A 20208-nucleotide genomic window follows, 5' to 3' on the forward strand; every position below is an offset into this window, starting at 1 on the left:
ACCTGCGTCTGAGCACGCACAACTGCACAAGTACAAGAAGGAATAGCTACCAGCCACTTACCCATGGTGATATTTACATAATTGAATGTGTCCATATTAAAGGATCATCGCGCCCTTTGTGATATCATCTTCCCCGGTTGTCTTTCATCCCCCAAATCCGATAACCATGTGATTTCTCGTAGAGCTCAGTGTTGATGTTTTGACACATGGCTCGAGTTGAGCGTCGGAAGGATAACTGCGAGCCGTCTGCGCACTGTTCGACAGGGTTAGGGTTACATCTGAACTGCACAGCTGGCTCCGGTCCAGACTCAGGACTGGAAGACGACAACGTATATATATATATGTTTTCTCTGTGTCTCCCTGGGTTAGTTAAATTGGATAAATGTGACTATTGACCATAGGTGTGAAAAGGGGTTACCACGTGAATGGATGTGTTCTGTATGTTGGCCTGTGATACGTTGGCGACCTGTCCAGGGTGAACCCCCACTTCTCGCCCAATGTCAGCTGGGATTGGCTCCAGCCCCCCTGCGACCCTTAAAGTCATAAACCAAATTATTAGGAGATTAAGATTTTGAGGATAGCAATGGAGTTATAGTAACTCATCCTGTGCGGAACAGATTTCAGAGCATGTTATCCAATAGTTATCCGAATATCGCCTTACTCCTCTTTCTTTCTTTTTGTAAATACACATTGATTATGCTCATGGCATATTAATGCATTGGGTATTCATATTTGAGATGGTCCTGTGTGGGAGTGGGGAGTGTGCCGTTTGTTTTTGTGCAGCTCGGTGCCTGCTACTGTAGGTACATCTGAAGGACAAGAGAACAGATGTTATTCCTCTGTTTGTGTGCGTGCGTGTGTGTGTGTGTGTGTGTGTGTGGGTGGGTGTGTGTGCATGGAAACTTCAGGGATTTGTAGCTAGAGCAAGATTTAGAGCACAGTGAGGGAGATGAAGATACTTTATGATAGTATGACGATACATGGAAGCATAAATTTTCTGTTTGATTTAGAAAGAATAGAAGAATGGATATTTATTGTCGTGGTCATTTGTGGAAAAACAACAAAAGTCAGCACCCTCTTCGGTGTGCAGCACTAACATATACCAGCATAAATAGGGAAGACCACCCTGTTGAAATTCATGCACTAAACGATTAAGTTCATATTGTATTTACAAATGTATCCAAACTGAGACACAGTGGATGATGGGAAGTGGTGTGTGTGTGTGTGTGTGTGTCCAACTGACTAATCTCACACAATAATTCTCTGTTTTTGGTCTTTTCCGACCATCCAACTTTTTTTAATATCTGAAAACAGCTGTTGCAGCTTGAGACAGCTCTTCGAGAGCGGTGACCGCGAACTGGAACAGTTAACTTGCGATCAGGGCAAAAAAACTCCCTGCAAAGCTCACTAAAGCTGAGGGGAGCTGCAGACTCAGATGATTTCATTTTGTTTTTACATTTCCGTCATTTAATATGTTGTCATTGTGAAAATATCAATTACAGTCATTTGGCTCAGGAAGTAGACTCGTCGATCCCAGCTTTCCCCAGTCCACATGTCCGTGTGTCCTTGTGCAAGGCACTCAACCCTGAATTGCCCCTGGCGGCTCTTCTGGCAGTGGATGAATGTGTATGAATAACAAAAAAAAAAAAGTCATACATACCCGAATGTGTGTGAATGGGTAAATGTGATTTGACACCTTGAGTGTTCAATAAGACTAGAGGAGCGCTATATAAATGCAGTCCATTTACTGTCCCTTCCTTTCAAAATAATGAACAAACAGTTTGATTGACATTGGCCCCACTGCTGTCATTTGCTGTGGGTCACACATGAGGTCAAGCTGTGACACGGACTGTCAGGCTGCTGTTACTCTATAATGACTTAAAGTTCAGTCAAGCAGTGTCACTTCTATCTGGCTTTCTCAGGCCAAAGTGGTGTGGGCGTGTGAGTGAATCTCGAGGGATCCTGCCTCACCTTGCGCTGCCTCTCTCGCTGAGAAGCGGTCTGGCGGGAGGAGGGATGAGGTGCTAATCCCTTTACCTTCTGCAGCCCCGTCACCCTCGAAGCCCCGCGTCCCCGGGATGCGTCTGCAGATGTTGAGGAGTTCACCTTCTAACTTTCCGGGCATTATGCTTCCCCTGGTGTTTACGTAATGTCAGAACTGTATCCAGGCGCTCGCTCGCCGTGGGCTCCGCGGGCGTCTCTCCAAGCAAACCATCATTAGATCACAGGGAGTCATCGCGAGCACATATGAGAGCCATATGTCTGCCTGAGGTTTACAGTGTGTGTAAAAAAGCAGGGATACTCTCAGTGACTCTTTTATTGCATTTCGGAGCGGCCCGTCTGTCTCACACGGGGACACACGGACCTTAAACGTATTTGCTTTCAGGTCACGGTAGCTGGCTGGGGACAGAGGGTCCCTCATCCACTCATCATCTGGCACCGCCACAACACTGGGCGGACAGACGACACATAGAACTGCATGATCTTGACCCAAATTTCAACCCATAATATCCATTTACATCTACGTCAATTAGCAAAACACCATCTGGATTGTGATTTTCTGCATATTTAATATGTCATAGACATAAAAGCCAAACTACCGCGGGGTCAATAATGGCCCACAGCTCATTTTTTTTGTTGCGGGACCACCTGAGTTAATGCTTTCAGGAACACTTCCACCTGCAATACCGAGTTGTTTTGTCCACCGGAGGGCAGAAGACCCAAGTTGACATGTCATCACTTGATATGTTGATATGATTTCTCAAGTCAGGACGACTCTTTTTGTGTAAGTCACACTCACGGTTGTTCTTCTGTGTCTGAGCTCACACACACTCACACTCACGTGGACATGCTCGCCCTTTAGCCAGTCACTTGTAAGCTGTCAAAACTTTGAAAATCTCTCTTTCCCCCCTCTCTCTCTCTTTCTCTATGCTGTCATTACTGTGCGTGTCCAATCAGGAGCCTTTGATGGGACGTTCCGACCTCCTGCTCCGTCCCTCTTCACCACTAACACCAGTGACCAGGCTGCGGGAGGTGTTACCTTCAGCTCCAAAGCACCGACCTTACAGGAACCCCTTCCACTGTAAGAGCCCAAGTCCATTCACACTCTTAGCAATAAGTTATAACTTATTCTCTATAAGTTTCTCCTGATTGAAACAGTGCACTTTTATCAAACAGTTATTTGACCTGTCTGCCCACTGTTCTATAGCACATTAGAGCCTTGAATGGGTTTCACATTCATTTTTGCTGCTGCTTTTGCCAAAAGCGACTTACAATCACAGAGGCAGGAAGCGTTCAGGGCCCACGCTGGGATGACCTCGAATCAAACCCCGACCTTCAATTGGTCGTTGAAAAAATGAGTCACGTGACGTTGTTATGTAATGTCATGCAGGTCAGGAGGTCAGTGTGGAAGGAGGGGTTGACAAACATCGGTCATTGTTCATTTCCTGTTTGAAACTTGGTCAAAATGCCTAAACAAATGCAGACTAATATTGTGCAACAGTCCTGCAGTAAGAAAGATGTCTCCCCCCCGTCCCCGTCCCCCTGGTTCATTCCAGTAAAAGTTGCTTGCTGAGTGTATACACTGACAAGATGTCCACAGGCTTCCCTGACAGACTCCCTCTGGCCAAGTTGGCTGACGTCTTGTTGGCACTCTGCACACACGAATGAGACAAAATAAGACATTGTAAATAATATTTAGGGGTTAGTGAGGCTCAGAAAAACTGTCAATCACAGTTTTAGAGCAGCTCCTTTTCCTGCGTTTGCGTATATGTATACAGGACCGGCGTGGCCACTGTGCCAAGATCACATCACACAGCCCTGTTCCATTCGCCGAGTTGGCATTTGATGCTTTTATGTGGAGCGCCTTCGTAACAAGTTGAGATCCATCCGTGATGAAGAATGACAAATCTTACGACCCATACCATGTGTAATATAAAGCCCTGTGTATCAGATAGAGGTCACACGTTAATACCAGGTGTTATTCTGGTGATTTCATCAACAAAACCCTGAAATGGAGACTGGCCGGAGGCCAATGTGAAACCGAAGAGAAGTGAATCTAATTTTGGAAAGAGCTGTGAGCTCGACGCCTCCAGGAGCTCTATGAAATATTCATTCCTCATAGTAGTCTTTCTTCGGACCTACAGCAACACAGGGCGCGGAGCTTCGCTGACCTTACTTCCATGTGGTTTTGGTGCAGGCATGCTATGGGCCTGTTGTGACACCATGACGGATGGAGGATGTCAGTCCGGCGGCGGGAACAGGAGGCCCTGCACTGCCGTCCCTCCGTCACCCCTGACCTCCACTTTGTTCCAACTTAAACACTGTCACAAAGCCGGGATTCAGCAGCCGCGGGCCTCTGGGCCGCAGCACGTAGGTGATGGGGAGGAGGTGCGCTCAGCAGCCAAAGCCAACAGTCCAGGTGGTGTGTCAAGACCAGTGCTGAAGCCCCGTTAAACAAGCTCCGGAGTCAGACACCCGGGTTGCTCTCCACAACATGACGCAGCAACAGACCTCCTCGACTTTCCCTGCAGATCGTCCTGGCAACTGGTTTCCAACCGGCATGTGTCTAGACTACATGTTGTTCACATGGTGAGTCAGTTGTGAGTCAGTGTTCATGAAGTGTTCTATCAGCACACAGCTGGCCTCTCCTTCAATCAGACAGAGAATCCTGCAATTCGACAGACACTTTATGGTTGCCTTTTTATTAATTCAGTAGTAATTCAATTCTACCAATATTATGAAATATTAGGCCCCCACCCCCCTTTTTTGTAATCCCCGAGACACATTTCACATGTTGTCATATCACATGACGTGTCTGATGGAGAGAATCAGCAGTTCGAGTTCCACAAAAACGACTTGGTGAGGTTTAAGGAAAGATCATAGTTTGGATTAAAATAAGTATTTCCTTAGTGCAGTGGATCTGAATCTGGAAAAAGTTTGCACCCCCCCAACCCACAATTAATATTGATCATAAAAAAAAATTATAGGGGACGCAAGCATTTAGGTTACATTTTTGTGAAATATAGGTCAACAGGGTACAATCAGAAGTATAAATAGTATTCATGTGACTTTGTTCCCTGGTTAAAGACCGATGCTGACTCACAAATGTCACTTGACAATAAAACTATTTATCGTAATGAGGTGTTTGGACAGTCAGCTGTTGAGTTTCGACTAGTACTTACAACCTGTAATTAAAATGAAGCAACGGAATCCAATACATTAAGTTGATTTGGATGTTATTTCTTCTTCTTTTAATTCATTTCGCAATAAGATCACCACTTGACTGCTCATTAGCCAGAGCTAATGGGCCAAGGTACTGTAAGCCCTAAAGGCAAAGAACCGGCTTTCATCAGAGTATCACCAAATGTGCCCTATTGTGTGCTGTCTCATGTTACTTTGCTATATTAAAGTCCGCTTTCTGATTTTGGTTCAGCATTCCAAACATCCCAAACTCAACCGTGAACCATGCTGCCTTTTGAAACGTCAAGGTCAAGCTGGCAAGTCAACGCGTGCAACTTTCAAAGATAAAGTTCATGTTAAATTATGAGGCTGCACAAGAGCAATAGAGCCTGATAATTATTAAAATGGTTCATGGAAATCTCATCCTGCATCTTCCTCCTGCACTATAGTAAAAAATAAGAATATAAAATATGATAACAAAAAGATGTAGCATCTGCAGGATCCCATACATAATAGTAACACTAATAATGAGGATGATGATAATAATAATATCGACGATGATTATGAGGTCTGACAGTAATATTACAATAATGACCATCTATTGTCGAGTGAGTGAAGGTAGCTCTTGTCCATGGATCCTGTGATTTCAGCTGAGCGAACCGCATTATGAGGACGAGGATGATGATGAAAGCCACGAGAGTGACGGAAAGCTCCAGAAATGTTCAAGGACTCCGTGAACCACACCCGCCTCATCACTGTCAAACGCTCTGCGCACTCCCGTCACGTGCACTGTTTGTAAATTATTCATCATTCCAACTTTTTTCCATTTTCATCCTATTTCCCGCTTTTTTTCCCCCCAATACGGCTCATCAGCGAGGCCCTGGGCTCCGCGGCGACCCCGCGCGCTCCGGCCCGCGCTACGGGATCATATTGTCAGCCAAGTGCCACTCGAGCTCTCCTCGGACGGCCCGTCCGCAGACTCCAGGCTCCTCCTGTCGCGTCTCCGCGGCGCGCGCCGCAGGCTCCCCCCCCCCCCCCCCCTCCCTCATTCCTCGCCGGAGGTCCGCAGCGCGCACTGGCGTCCGATCCGGTGCTGTGCGTCAAGACGCGCGCCCGTCTGCCACTCCGTGCACGCTTTATTAGTCCTCCCGTCTGCCCGTTTGCGTGACGCCGACTTTGTGCCCGTCGTCTTCGAAGTTTCACTTTTTCTGCAAATTTTTTCCTTCTTCTTTCCTTTTGTCCTTTAAACTTGGGCCGTGACGAGGTCTTTCCTTCGACTCTGTCCGCAGCGCGTTGGAATGGAGCGTGAGGAGTTTCCGAGGGAGATGCCTTCGAGAGTTTGAGGTGAGAGCATCTTTTACTCGGTTGCGGGGGATAAAGGGGACAAGCTGGAAGTCGTCGGGAATGTTCAGCGGGAAATAATACACCGAAGGGAACATGTCGGGAGCATGTTTTGGCTGTGAAAGCCGCTGCAGAGCAACGCGAGGAGTTTAATCACGGGCACTCCGGCAAACAACGTTTAGGATTCAAGATTCAAGATTCAAGAGAACTTTATTTATCCCCAGGGGGTGATCAAGGTAAGGCACGTAGAGCAGACAAACAATGACAAAAACGAAAAACAAAAAGGACTAAGAGTAAATAGATACATTTGTATGAACAGAATAAAAACAAAAAACTAAATAAAAAACAACAAATATGTGCCAAGGATGTACAAGTAGTTTACCTTAAGGGATGTCAATATCTGAGCTTATTTTATTCTCCCAACACCATCATCACCACCACTACTACTACTACTAATAATAATAATAATAATGGCATTATTATTATATTATTGTAATAACATTGATATCAGTTTTGTCAGTGTTTTTGTACTCATTACTCGCCGCAGCTGCCGTGAGTGCTCCTCTTGCCGGATGAAGATGGACCCGGCGGCCGCGTGCGTCCTCCAGACCCTGCTGGTGCTGATGACCTTCCGCCATGTCGCCTCCGTCTCTTGCCCCCGGCCCTGCTCCTGCCCCCAGCCCACGGAGCTCCACTGCACCTTCCGCTCCCTCATCACCGTCCCGGCCGCTGTATCTAAAAATGTGGAGCGCATGAACCTGGGGTCAGTCCCTGGCTTTGACTCGGCATATCTGTTATTGTGATACAGTCTTAATGTATTTTTTAAGCAAAGCAGGAAAATACCCAGGATCATTCATTGTTTCTCATGAGTTGACTTGTTCTGGTTTCGTTGTTTCAGGTTTAACAGCATTAATACGATCACAGACAAATCCCTGGCGGGTCTGAGGAAGCTGGAGCTTCTGATGGTCCATGGAAATGACATCCACACTCTACCTGATGGGGTGTTCAGGGACCTTGTGTCATTGCAGGTACACTGGTGGCACACACCATCAAAATGTAAACTTGGAATGAATGAATGTGATAGTTGAGATATCCCTTAACAGGACACTGAACCCCAACTACAGTATATCAGTTTGTTGCTGGTCTCTCTTGGCTCTAATATCATGAATGTGTAAAACAGCTACCTGACATTTCTTTTTGTGTTCTTTAAAAAAACAAAAGAGATAAATCTGAAGCCTTACCCTGGATCACACACTGAATTATAATTTTTTTTTTTAGATATTCTTAAGCTGGAATGTTAGACAAACTGTAAATCTAATCTATGCTTCGCATAGTAAAAGCGTGAATAACATTTCTACCTGCATAATATCTACATAATATCTAACACACAGCATTTATTAAAACTATATCCAACATTTTTATCCAGAGTTCATGGATGTGGGTGTGCTGGGATGTGAAGAATATTTGTGATTGGGTGTGGCAGAGTTGAAGAGATGCATGCTGTCATGATTACTAATTATGACTTTGTTTCTCCTTGATGCCTATTGCCTTAGATGCTGAAGGTTAGCTACAACAAGCTGAAGGAGCTCAACAGACACACCCTTCAGGGTCTGTGGTCTTTGGCCAGGTTACACCTGGACCACAATCGACTGGAGTTTATCCACCCAGATGCCTTCCAGGGCCTCACATCCCTGCGACTGCTGCAGCTGGAAGGCAACCAGCTTCAGCAGCTGCATCCAGCGACATTCACCACATTCACATTAATGAGCCAGTTCCACGTCTCCACCCTGAAGCACCTCCACCTGTCAGACAACAGACTCACGTCACTACCCTCAGGGCTGGTGGCGACCATGCCTCAGCTGGAAAACTTGTATCTCCATGGGAACCCGTGGACCTGTGACTGCAACATGAGGTGGCTCTATGACTGGGATAAATCCTCATCAGGTTAGTCTTGCGATAATTCAGGACCATCATTATTCTTGTAGAAAAAAAAAGAGTAACCGAGACTTTAGAGTCTTGGTTATGTCCAGTGATTTATGTATTTGAAAATTTGATCAAACATGTTCATTCAAGACCGCCTCATGTTCTTATCTAATAACAGTTTTCTTATTTTCTTTTGCCCTAGGTGTTTTGAAATGTAAAAAGGACAAAGCCCTTCCTGGTGGCGAACTGTGTCCTATGTGTTCCTCTCCCAGGCACCTGGAGAAGAAAGAGCTCCAGGCTGTGGAGAACCTGGTATGCAGCAGCCCTGTCATCACTTCTCCTCACAGGACTTCCCCACCCGAGGACACCGAAAGTGAGGTCATGACCTCAGACAACTTCAGGGAACCATTTGGAAACATGTCACTAGGCTTGTCTGATGAACATGGAAACGAGGTCGATCTGCAGTGTAGTGTTGGTAAACCAAGAGAGATTAACAAGATCAACTGGGAGCAGGTCAACCAGTTCCAGCTGGCCTCCAACATCACTTTATCAGTGGATCTTGAATGTCCTGTTGATAGAGAAAAGTATGAGCGACTGTGGAGGCTAATCGCTTACTACAGCAATGTGCCAGCCCACTTACAAAGGCGGGCTATGCTCAGCAAAGAGCCGCATCCAACCTATGTGTATAGACAGGACTCTGAGAAGGATGCTCTTTACTACACAGGTGTTAAAGTTGACGTCATGGCCCAGCCTGCATGGCTGATGCAGGCAACTGCAGACCTTCAGCTGAACAGACTTCAATCATCAGCCAAGATAGTAAAATTGATCCTCAGCACGGACCTGTCAGAGACGGTGGCGGTAGAGCAGGCGCGGAGACAGAAAAGGACATGGGTCTTGATCGAGTCAACAAACACAACCCATAAAGTGTTGAGTGCCATCCTGGGAAGCCAAAGTCAAATGTACTGTAACGTGCACAGTTCTGGTCAAGCAGTTATTCAGTGGATGCTACCTGAAGGCTCCAAAGCGGAGGCACCGTACAGCAGTCCAGACAACAGGGTTTCTGTGTCCAGTGATGGAAGGCTGGTCATTAAATCTGTCAGCCACACAGACTCAGGAATTTACTACTGCATTGCCAAGGTTCACGGAGACCTGGCTGTTTTGTCATTCTATCTGACGGTGCAGGAATCCTCCAGCCCCGCCCCAGGAGAGGATTCCTCAATTACACCCACGGAGGTATTTGCAGGGAAACCCGTTTCCTTGCCTTGCAGGGCATCTGGCTCTCCCGATGCTGAAATTGACTGGATTCTACCAAGCAACAGCGTTGTTAGTTTTCAAGCCAAATCCTCCAGAGCTTTCGTCTATTCCAACGGCACTCTACACATCCCACAGACTCAATTATTAGATAGTGGCTATTATAAATGTATTGCCATGAATCAACACGGCGTTGATACACTCTCTGAAAAAATCACAGTTGTGAGGCACAAAGGGCTCCTTAGACCTTTGAGGAAGTTTCCAGCGAGACCTCAGTCAGCCTCAGGGGTTAACACTCAGATTAAAGTCCTGACAGATGATACAGAGGAGGCATCAGGGGACATCGAGGTTACTCGAGAAATGTCTCCAGCGATCCGGCAGGATCCTTTGAAAAGAAAAATCCCAGGAGGTGTGGTCCCAGGGAGGAAGGGCATTCATCCATCAAGGAATATGTGGCGGAGGCCACCAGTGCTTCGAAAACCAACAGGATCACACGTTGAAGACAGGAAACAAATAGTTGAGAGCAGGAGGAGGATTAATGTGTCAAAGAGTAAAATTAGCCCAGAGAAATGGGCCGATATTTTGGCTAAGATTAGAGATAGAAATGCTCAGAATACAGAAACATCACCTCAGCACTCAAATGAGAGTAGACTGACCGAGCAGGCAACACAGTCAGAGCATATTGTTGAAGGGTCATCAGATGGCGTGACTGTGCAGGAGAAAGAGAGCCAAGATGACCTCTCAACACCACACACTCCAATTCTACATACACAAATGACAACTAATAAACACAGCACACAAAGTCAAGGCACCCATGACACATCTGACCACGACGCCGCACATAATGCACATGAAATGACATCAAACAGTCAGCGCACACAAATCATACATACAACAACAGAGCCACACACTATGCAGACTACCTACAACATAAGGCACACAAGTCATGATACAAACTTGGATCAATACAAAACTTCAACCAGTGTACTTTCCCTCCCACAGACCACATCTGTTCCTTTACATGCTGTCACTTTCTGGCAGGCGAACTCAAACAGTGTAAGCAGCAGTACATTTTCTCTACGAGACAACCATAGCACAGATACAGATGTTAATGCTGTCACAACAGCTGATCGGTCCAAGGCATCTGAGAGGGATGAGAATACAGATAAACCGAATGTCGTTGCCAGCTCTAATAATCCCGGAGAGCTTTTTTCAAGTGGAAGTCAAATTATCCCTTCAGTCAAACCAAATGAATCAGGGACAAGCCAAGAAGAAAATGGAAAATATCTCAGTGAGACTACAACAATATCACAGCTGCATACTCAGCCAAAGGACATTACACATGATGACTTGCAGTCTCAAGCAATGCTCACAACAGCATATCTAACAACTACCCCTGTGCCCACCACAGCAAGGAGTCAACCCGGAGCACAATTGCCCCCGGGCCTCCAACGGCCTAACTCCAGGGGAAGGAATGGGAGTCGGAGGAAAAGACCAGACAGAAGGAAACAAAAGCAGATTAAACCCACCCAGTTTACTGCCACCACCCCTGCAAATGCTCCCCTAGCAACAGTCAGGACCACTGCTTCCACATATCTAAAAATAGAACCATTAGAAGTTACAACAGCCAAATTCAATACCACTGTTCCATTCACCAGCAGCCAAGCCGCGTCATCAGGCAGACTGAGTCATAAAGAAAGCACAGTCTCCAGGCATGACAACAAGCCAACCACAAAACCCTCTTCGCTTCCAACTTCTCCCCCCAAAACTAAGGACCACATTCAACCCATTGCCGAACCACTACTCAAAAGCCCATCAGTGGCACCATCATTTCCAACAGCCTCTCCAGCAGTGGGTCACGGAAAGACGGCTACTCAAACAGCCTTGAGTATCTCAGAGAATGCAACTCCCCCAGAGCATTTTGATGTGCTCACGTCAGACACTCAGCAGACATTTACAGGCAGCCCTCTTCCACCTGTTAGACTTTTAGAGACACAAAGGGCAACTGTTACAGGAGGCCTTGGACCTGTGCCCTTTCCTGACAATTCCTCTGTGGGTTTTTACACTGCAACAGCGCAAACAGATGTCCAAGACAATCAATACACACCCACTGAAATGGACAGTGGAGAGAGGCTTGTGAAAGAAGCTGCCTCATCTGCTTTCATGATTGAGCATGAAATCAAGCCAACAACTGGATACACTTCGAGTGGCTTTATTACAACACCAAGTTTGCTTTTTGAGGGCGATTTGGAGACAGAACAGGTTACCACAAGGAAACCCAAACTGTCTGAAAGATATTATAATAGTTCCAGTCAACATAACACCCCGAGCAATGAGACAGAGGTAGATCATATTAACGAAACCAGAAACATAATTTTAATGGACCCTTCTATCACAACTACCACAATAACAACAGCTCCCCCTGCTACCTCACCAAAACCTGATCCTGTGATCCCATCCAAAGAGGTGTCACATGTCACACTACCCAAAATGTCTTCAACAGGATCAAAAGTGAGACTTTCACTGAATGGCTCTACCCTGGAGGCTCCTGGGATCCCAGGCAACCACAGTCAAGACCAACAAATCAATCATACCATCACCACATCAGAGCCTAAAAGAATATCAGACTATCATCGTACAACCCAGACACCTGACCACAAACTGACATCCCCAGCCTTAAAACTGACCAGTGGGCAGACAATTAAGCAGAAGGCCACTCCTGCCCCAGCAATCACTGCAACCCAAACTAATCCATTCAGAGAGCAACTGCTAACAAGTACTCAGGATGTATCCAGAATGCACCATCTACCTGGACAAGGATCTATTTCAAGAGGGAAGCCAAGGATAACTAAGAGCAATTTCCAAACGTTCACTGTGAAAGCTGAAACAGATGCTCAGCTTCCTTGTGAGGCTGAGGGCGAGCCAAAGCCCTTCCTGTCATGGACTAATGTTGCCAGTGGTATGTATAACTCAAACTGTGATATAAGCTTTACATACAGCTTTGGCACTAATTTCTTTATAAACACTGTTATGGAAAACATCAATAACTTGTAATTCAATTAGTTAAATAATGATATCTATTCATATACAACATAATAATAATGAAATTGCCTTTTACAATAATATTTGCACATGCTGATACAATCTATTCAAATGTGGATACATGTAATTAGAAATATTGCATCTGTTAGCAGCATGTTATTGTAACATACAGTATATATCCATTGAATATTTGATCAAATAAACATCTGAATGAAAATGTTTACACATGTATAACATAGTGGAATTGTTAGGCTTCAATATGGTTGGACAGTACAGTTTATTTGTTGATGATAGCATAAACATTACAGCATGATATTTAGAATTGTCCTTCAATTATTCTCCACCTGTAATGTTAGTCTGGGTGTGAGGAAACACTGTCATAAACGAAATCTCTGTCTTTCTATTCATGCAGGGGCAAGCATTGCCCAGAACACCAGGGTTCAAAGGTTTGAGGTCCATCCAAATGGTACATTAATCATCAGGAACACACAGCGCATGGACGGGGGCCAGTACCTGTGCACGGTCCAGAATCAGTATGGTACAGACAAAATGGTGGTCAACCTTGTGGTCCTGACTCAGCATCCCCGGGTGCTCCAGCCTCGAAACAGAGACATCACAGTACATCTTGGTGGAAAAGTGGATTTGGAGTGTAAAGTGGAGGGACACCCTATGACTAAAGTGGTATGGGTGCTCCCCAACCATGTTCACATTGCTGCTGCCCCAATGGGTCTGCCCCTGCAGCAGCGTGTGGCTGTCTTAAGGAGCGGAAGTCTCCGGATCAGCCAGGCTAGTTACACAGACAGTGGGATTTATAAGTGCATGGGCAGCAGCGCAGCTGGAACTGACACTGTCTCAGTCCACCTTTATGTTTCAGCATTACCACCTGTGATTCAACAGACACAAAGTGAAAACTCCACCTTCCCAGAGGGCAGCAATGTCTACATCCACTGCACCGCCACAGGTGCCCCTCAACCTGTCATCCGCTGGATCACACCTGATGGTGCACAGCTCACCGCTTCCCAGTTCTTTAATGGACACAACCCTAAGGTCTTCCCTAATGGGACCCTCTTCATACAGGGACTGGGCCCAGGAAATGCTGGGAGATACGAGTGCTCAGCCAGTAACACAGTGGCATCAAGCAAGAGAACCGTGACCTTGACCACAAGGAAGAATCCGTCCTCTTCCAAGGCCAGTATCGCTTCATCATCCCCCCAGAGAACAGACGTGATCTATGGTAGTAAGCTGCTGCTTAATTGCGTGGCAACAGGAGAGCCAGAGCCATGGATCATCTGGAGGACACCCTCTAAGAAGCTGGTGGATTCTCAGTACAGGTAAAAAATTTAAAAAATGCACATGTAATTTAATACATGTTCTGCATCCTAAGTTAAATGTCTAAAAAACACTTATTTTCTATGTCCTCTTAATACTACTGTTTGTATTGTTTCTGTAGTTTTGACCCCAGGATCAAAGTCTTTCTCAACGGCACTATAACAATTCATTCTATGACTGACAAGGACAGTGGTGACTATCTGTGTGTGGCGCGTAACAAGATGGGGGATGACTATGTCCTGCTGAGGGTCAATGTGCTGACAAGGCCAGCCAAAATTGAGCAGAAGCAGCAGCGATCCAGACAGGAGGTGGTGTACGGTGGCGACTTGAAGGTAGACTGTGTGGCCTCTGGGCTTCCCAACCCTGAGATTAGCTGGGCACTGCCGGATGGCACCATGGTCAACCCAGTCAAACAGAGAGACCGTGTCAGTGGAGGACGCAGTCGCAGGTATGAGCTGCTGCAGGCCTATATTAATTCGCAGTCCAACTTAGACTGCCTTTCATTGAGAAACCTGCTACTGAAATCTGAAAACCAAGAGTTCATAGAATATTGTTCTAGATGCTTGTGGTGACATTGAATGAATCACAAGGACTAATGCAAATTTCAGGAATTCTTGTTAATGTGGTTATTACTTCCTTCATGGAGAGCAGCCTGCATCCAAATTATTGCCAAAGCAGGACAATTCCAGCTGTCTCCATTGTGAATACTATTGTATTCAAAATCACACCTCTTGAGTACAGTCCAACTTCAATATGAAACTAATGGAACATGTATATCAATTTCTTTTGGTGAAGCAGTTTGTCCTGCTGTCTTAAAATATAATTCAAATGACCAATTAAGTTTTTAAAAAAACATTACTTTTGATGCTATTACTAATAACCCAATCATTTGTCTTATCTAACAGTAGAGCTTTAATTAATCAAATGAGACATATGAAGAATAGTCCATATAGCATTACTTCATCAAATTAAGAACTAGGCTGATTATTATTATTATTGGAAATTACTCCCTGACTCTGTGCTACGGTGGCAGTCTAAGATTAATGGCTCCTTACCTATGAACCAATTTTGTGGGGTTTTTGTATGTGTTACTACAATACAAAAAAAAATTTCAGCTGTATTTATTGTTTCCTGTTGATCATGACACATGGACCATACTGAAAATACTTGTATTGTAAAAACAGAGTAGTAGTATCTGTGTTTCTGCCAGGTATTTTTTCTTCAGTAAGGAGAGAATAATTCATGACAAAAGTCAGTAATAGTGTGTCTAAATCTCAATAAACACATGATTATATATTAATTGATCTCAAGTCATCAAAGTGTAACAACCTGTTTCCCTCTCCTTCTTGAACTGTATGTACTGTAGGTACCTGGTGTTTGACAATGGGACCCTGTATTTCAATGATGTCGGCATGCCAGAAGAAGGTGACTACACCTGTTATGCCGAGAACCAACTTGGCAAAGATGAGATGAAGGTCAGAGTGAAGGTTAAAGTTGCAACTTTCCCACCACAAATCCAAGACAAATATAAAAATATTGTCAAGGTTTTCTATGGGGAGACTATTACACTTAGATGTAATGCCAAAGGGGAACCAATGCCAGTCATCACATGGATATCGCCTACAAATAGAGCAATCTCCCCTGCATTAGACAAATATCAGGTCCTGGATGATGGAACATTGGTGGTTCAAAAGGTCCAACGTTTTGATGGGGGTAACTACACCTGCATGGCCAGGAACAGTGCAGGACAAGACCATAAAGTCATCAGACTGGAGGTCCTAGTAACACCTCCAATGATCAATGGCCTAAGAGAAACTGCCAGTGCTATCAAGATAACTGCAGTCCAGGATCAGCGGAAACTGGTGGACTGTGTGGCAAAGGGAATACCAACCCCTCGCATCATGTGGGTCCTCCCAGAAAATGTGATCCTCCCTGCACCATACTACAGCAACAGAATGACAGTTCACAAGAATGGTACCTTAGAAATCCGGTCAATCAAGAGGACAGACTCAGGGCAACTGGCCTGTATTGCTCGGAATGAAGGAGGGGAGGTCAGGCTGGTCTTTAATTTGGATGTGAAAGAGATTGTTGAGAGGCCTCAACTTATAGGTCCCAAAACAGATAGCCTGTCACTGACTGTGGGGAATGCCATGGCTTTGAATTGCTCCTTTGAGGGCTCAACACTACCTCACGTCACTTGGATCTTACCGAATGGCAAGCCTTTACTTAGCGGTGCCAGATTCTCTAAGTTTTTCCATCGGCCCGATGGCTCCTTGATCATCAGTAATCCGTCTGTTGGTGAAGCTGGTATGTACCGCTGTCTGGGGCAAAATTCTGGTGGGCTTGTGGAACGTAAAATCACATTATCCCCGGGAAGAAAGCCAGAGATCTCCAACAGATACAACTCTCCTGTTAGCGTCATGAATGGGGAAACACTATTGCTCCATTGTCTAACCAATGGCGAACCTCTCAGATTAACATGGACACTACCCAGTGGGGTTGTCCTCAATAGGCCGCAGAGAGCTGGACGATACTCTGTACTGCCTAATGGGACGCTTGCAATCCAAAAAGTATCAGTCTATGATCGGGGGTCCTACATATGCCGAGCTGCAAATGAGTACGGTAGCGCTCTGCTTTCTGTGTCAGTAACTGTGATTGCATACCCACCTCGAATTACCAATGGCCCTCCCTCTGTGACCTACGCTAAACGTGGAGTTGCTGTGCAGCTGAACTGTGTAGCAACTGGGATTCCTAGAGTGGAGGTGGCATGGGAGACACCTGATAAAACCCGCTTGGCAGTCAGTGCGCAGCCACGCCTTTTTGGAAACAAGTATCTCCATCCACAAGGTTCTCTCATCATCCAGAACCCAACACAAGGAGACGCTGGCATCTACCGGTGCACAGCCAGGAACGCCATTGGCATAGACTCTAAAGCTACATATCTCAATGTGTTCTGAAGAATTTCACTGTTCATCATAGTCAGTGATATACTGTTTGCCCACGAAACTGCCTAGTTTAAAGCAGCTAATGTTTTGTAATGATCCAATATGTATAAACTGCTGTCACAATTATGAAACAATGAGTTGATAAAACCTGCATTGAAAGTGTGCTGTATAGAGGCCAGAAGTTGACATTTGGTGCTTTATATTTCCACAATTTTGAGTATATTCCACATGACTAGGAAATGTCAATGGACCTTCCTCCTTCATTATGCAATTTAGCTTAAAGCTAAGCACTTGTATAGTCCCTTCGGACTGTATATTGTCTTTTACCAAATGATTTCCACTCTACTAGTTATAATTGATAACTGTACAGTTATTGTTTTTCTCAGCCTACAAGATAATAGAGGCAGGCCAGACATAATTTTAGTGAAATATAACTACAAAAGGAACCAGCTAAATTGTCCAAAAGCAACAAACAGCAACAAGTGGGTTTCAGGCTTGACAAATCCAAGCAACGTCAGCTAGTTCTGTTAAAAGAATTAGTGGAAACCAATCACACACTTAATATATCATCAAAAAATCTAAATCCAACAAAGAATAAATAACATCTTGTCTAAAATATAGTTAATGAATTGAGCTCATTGATGAACACAACTTAGTTCAGTGATGTTATTAATTTTTGTCCCAAAAAAAGAATTAGCAAAAGTAAATACTTTCACTGGAGTTAATGATGGATGAACAAAGGAAATGGGTAATGCAATGGACAATGCTATTATGATGCAGCTACAATAGATCCAGGTTGTATGGTTTCACATTATTAACATAATTGTGTATCTCAGTCTATAGACTACATTCCCATTTTAGTGTTGATAGTACTGCGATTAAAGTCTGTAATTTTACAGTTTTTCACATTATGCAAATTAGCAAAAGATTCCATCATGGCGAACTCTGCCTTGACATTGAGACATTGAGATGTATATCTGTGCCCAATTTCAAGTTGTGTGAGTGTGTGTGTGTGTGTGTGTTACAAAATTTTGCACAACATTTCCGATGAGAATGGCATGAGATGAAAGATATTGATGAATAGGCCACACCCACAGTCATCAATCAATAAGACGCTTTGTATCACAGTTACTTATGCAGTAAAGGGTGTAAGTGAAATGGTGGTGGCCCATGTGGAAAGGTACATGGTGAGCCAAGAAATGTGGGAGGGAAAATAAATTAAACAAATTCTCCCTCTGTGCCAGTCCTGGAGTAGAATAAAGGGCCACATCCAAATGATAAACAAGTTTATTAATACCCAAATAGTTGTACAATAAAAATATAAACACCTAAAAATGTTTTGCTTTCATAATTTCTTCATCAACTTTGGTCTGAAGAACAAGTGGAAGAGTAACAGCTCGTTGCCTCTACAATCCCCACCCAGTGTTTCACATGGAAGCAATTGATTCTTTTACACACACACACACACACACACACACAAGTAAGCAGACACACAAACTAAAGCAATTAACAGAAAACCACCCCTAATGCTTTTTCCTTTTTTTTTTTCATTAACTGAAGTATTTATTTTTACCAATCCCTAGCAGTGGTGTGTAAAGTACTTTATTTGTGACGGCACAGGAAACAGGGTCAGCACTGTCTGACTGCCTGTTAATATAATTTTTGTCAGCATATCTTTCTTAGTTTCTACTATAGAGAATAACACAAGGAGAATCAACAGCCAGTTGAACCATGTTGGTCGTGGCTAAGGATTAACAATACATTTTGATTGTTTTTACGCTGAACACAAACTGTTTTAACATTGTTTTAATTTGGATTTAGTTGTTGTCCAGTGTGAGTATCTGAATTAAAAGAAGTGGTCATTCTTGTACCAAGACATCGTTGTGCTTTAATCAGTACAAGGATTTTATTGTGTAGAGTCCTGATGGATCCTTTGCAGATGACAATAAAATATAAACTTTTTCTGAACAGCAGGTTTCAGTGATATTTTTTTTTTTTACACTGGTTTTGAAAAGTAATACTTCATATAAAAGGAAACACTTTTTATGTCCTGGAAGGGCCCAGAGTGCTTTAATCTGGTTAAATGAATGAATTTAAACGATTAAATCCAAAGTCGGAGAGTATGAATATGAGGGACGCAGTACGCATTACATGTTAGGTCTATCTTGCATTTAACATTTTTTTTCTTACAATAATTGATTTGTGTGGATAAATATGAGGAGCTTGAGCAAACATTCTCAATGTCAAAACATTTTTCCTTATAGTTCCGTAGCCTAATTACATTTTTTTATTTCAATTACAACCTTGGTAATGAATAAATATTTTTCACCGTGTTGTGCATGGTTAACATGAATCATCCCGCCAAGAACTCACAGGGCCAAGTCGCCTAGGAGTTGCTTTTTGTGAAGCCAATGCAGAAGTGCCTGTAACCTGTATTTTCTGTACTGACCAGCAGAGGGCGACTCTACTGGCTGCTTCTCTAGAAGTCTTTGAGAAAATGACTTTATAACATCAGTTTATGACTCAAGTCTTTAATACAGCATGATGTTCATTTAGTAGATTATCGTCCATTTAGAGTCAAATAGACGATAAAGCATCGTATGCATTGGAGCGTGGATACGCCGTGATTGACAGCTAGGACCGTCCAATGGCTGCATTTCTCTCTCGTTATCCAGAGAACCAACCTGTTTCTGCGACGTCCCGAGGATCCTCTCATTCGTTTTTTTCTAAATTCTGTAACTAAATCCGGTTAACTGAGTCCCGGGTCTGCATTCAAGTCCAACCGGAACGAATCGATCAGTTTCCTCCAATGTCACGCGACTGAGCAATCAAATTGACATAATCTCCTCTCGCTTTTCAGAAATCCGTGTTGGCACCGAACCTCCAGGACCACCATCCGGTTCCCCTGGCCCCGGGAACCGTACATTCCCACTGCTGAACGTTACCCTGGTGAGGTGGGAAAATGCGGACACTTTCTGTTACAAGGCTCATTAGTATTTGAACAACAGCCGGCCACATATCAGACCGACAAATCCCGGATAGACCTAATGATGATACGTTCGCTGTGGGGGAGGGCTGCTCAGTGGGCCAAGGCACTGCGGGAGAGCGGGTCAAATATTTGTGAATCATCTAATTCTGTTGTTCATGAAATGACAAAAGTGTTCTATCATCCGGTTCAGGGCAAGGAAGTATCCAG

At 44.3% G+C, this 20208-nt stretch overlaps 2 protein-coding genes across 3 annotated transcripts in view; one reads left to right on the forward strand and one right to left on the reverse strand.

The window, feature by feature from the left end:
- mxra5a (matrix-remodelling associated 5a) overlaps positions 1–18980 on the forward strand; it is a 30212-nt gene extending 11232 nt beyond the window's left edge. The window contains exons 4-13 of one of the 2 annotated variants that reach the window (XM_035636130.2): positions 2959–3082; positions 4199–4590; positions 6471–6758; positions 7070–7285; positions 7421–7550; positions 8076–8466; positions 8648–12655; positions 13151–14069; positions 14189–14515; positions 15434–18980. In XM_035636130.2, coding sequence (XP_035492023.2) covers positions 7095–7285; positions 7421–7550; positions 8076–8466; positions 8648–12655; positions 13151–14069; positions 14189–14515; positions 15434–17024 — 7557 coding nt within the window. In that variant the 5' untranslated portion in view covers positions 2959–3082; positions 4199–4590; positions 6471–6758; positions 7070–7094 and the 3' untranslated portion in view covers positions 17025–18980. Of the gene's footprint in view, positions 1–2958; positions 3083–4198; positions 4591–6470; positions 6759–6992; positions 7286–7420; positions 7551–8075; positions 8467–8647; positions 12656–13150; positions 14070–14188; positions 14516–15433 lie in introns of those variants that run through there. The other variant, XM_035636112.2, reaches the window with a different exon arrangement.
- gyg2 (glycogenin 2) overlaps positions 6714–20208 on the reverse strand; it is a 37244-nt gene continuing 23749 nt past the window's right edge. Inside the window, exon 10 of the mRNA XM_035636171.2 lies at positions 6714–7257. Coding sequence (XP_035492064.1) covers positions 7237–7257 — 21 coding nt within the window. The 3' untranslated portion in view covers positions 6714–7236. The remainder of the gene's footprint in view (positions 7258–20208) is intronic.

The sequence above is a fragment of the Scophthalmus maximus genome, chromosome 1 (assembly GCF_022379125.1).
Source record: "Scophthalmus maximus strain ysfricsl-2021 chromosome 1, ASM2237912v1, whole genome shotgun sequence".
Lineage (NCBI taxonomy): Eukaryota > Metazoa > Chordata > Actinopteri > Pleuronectiformes > Scophthalmidae > Scophthalmus > Scophthalmus maximus.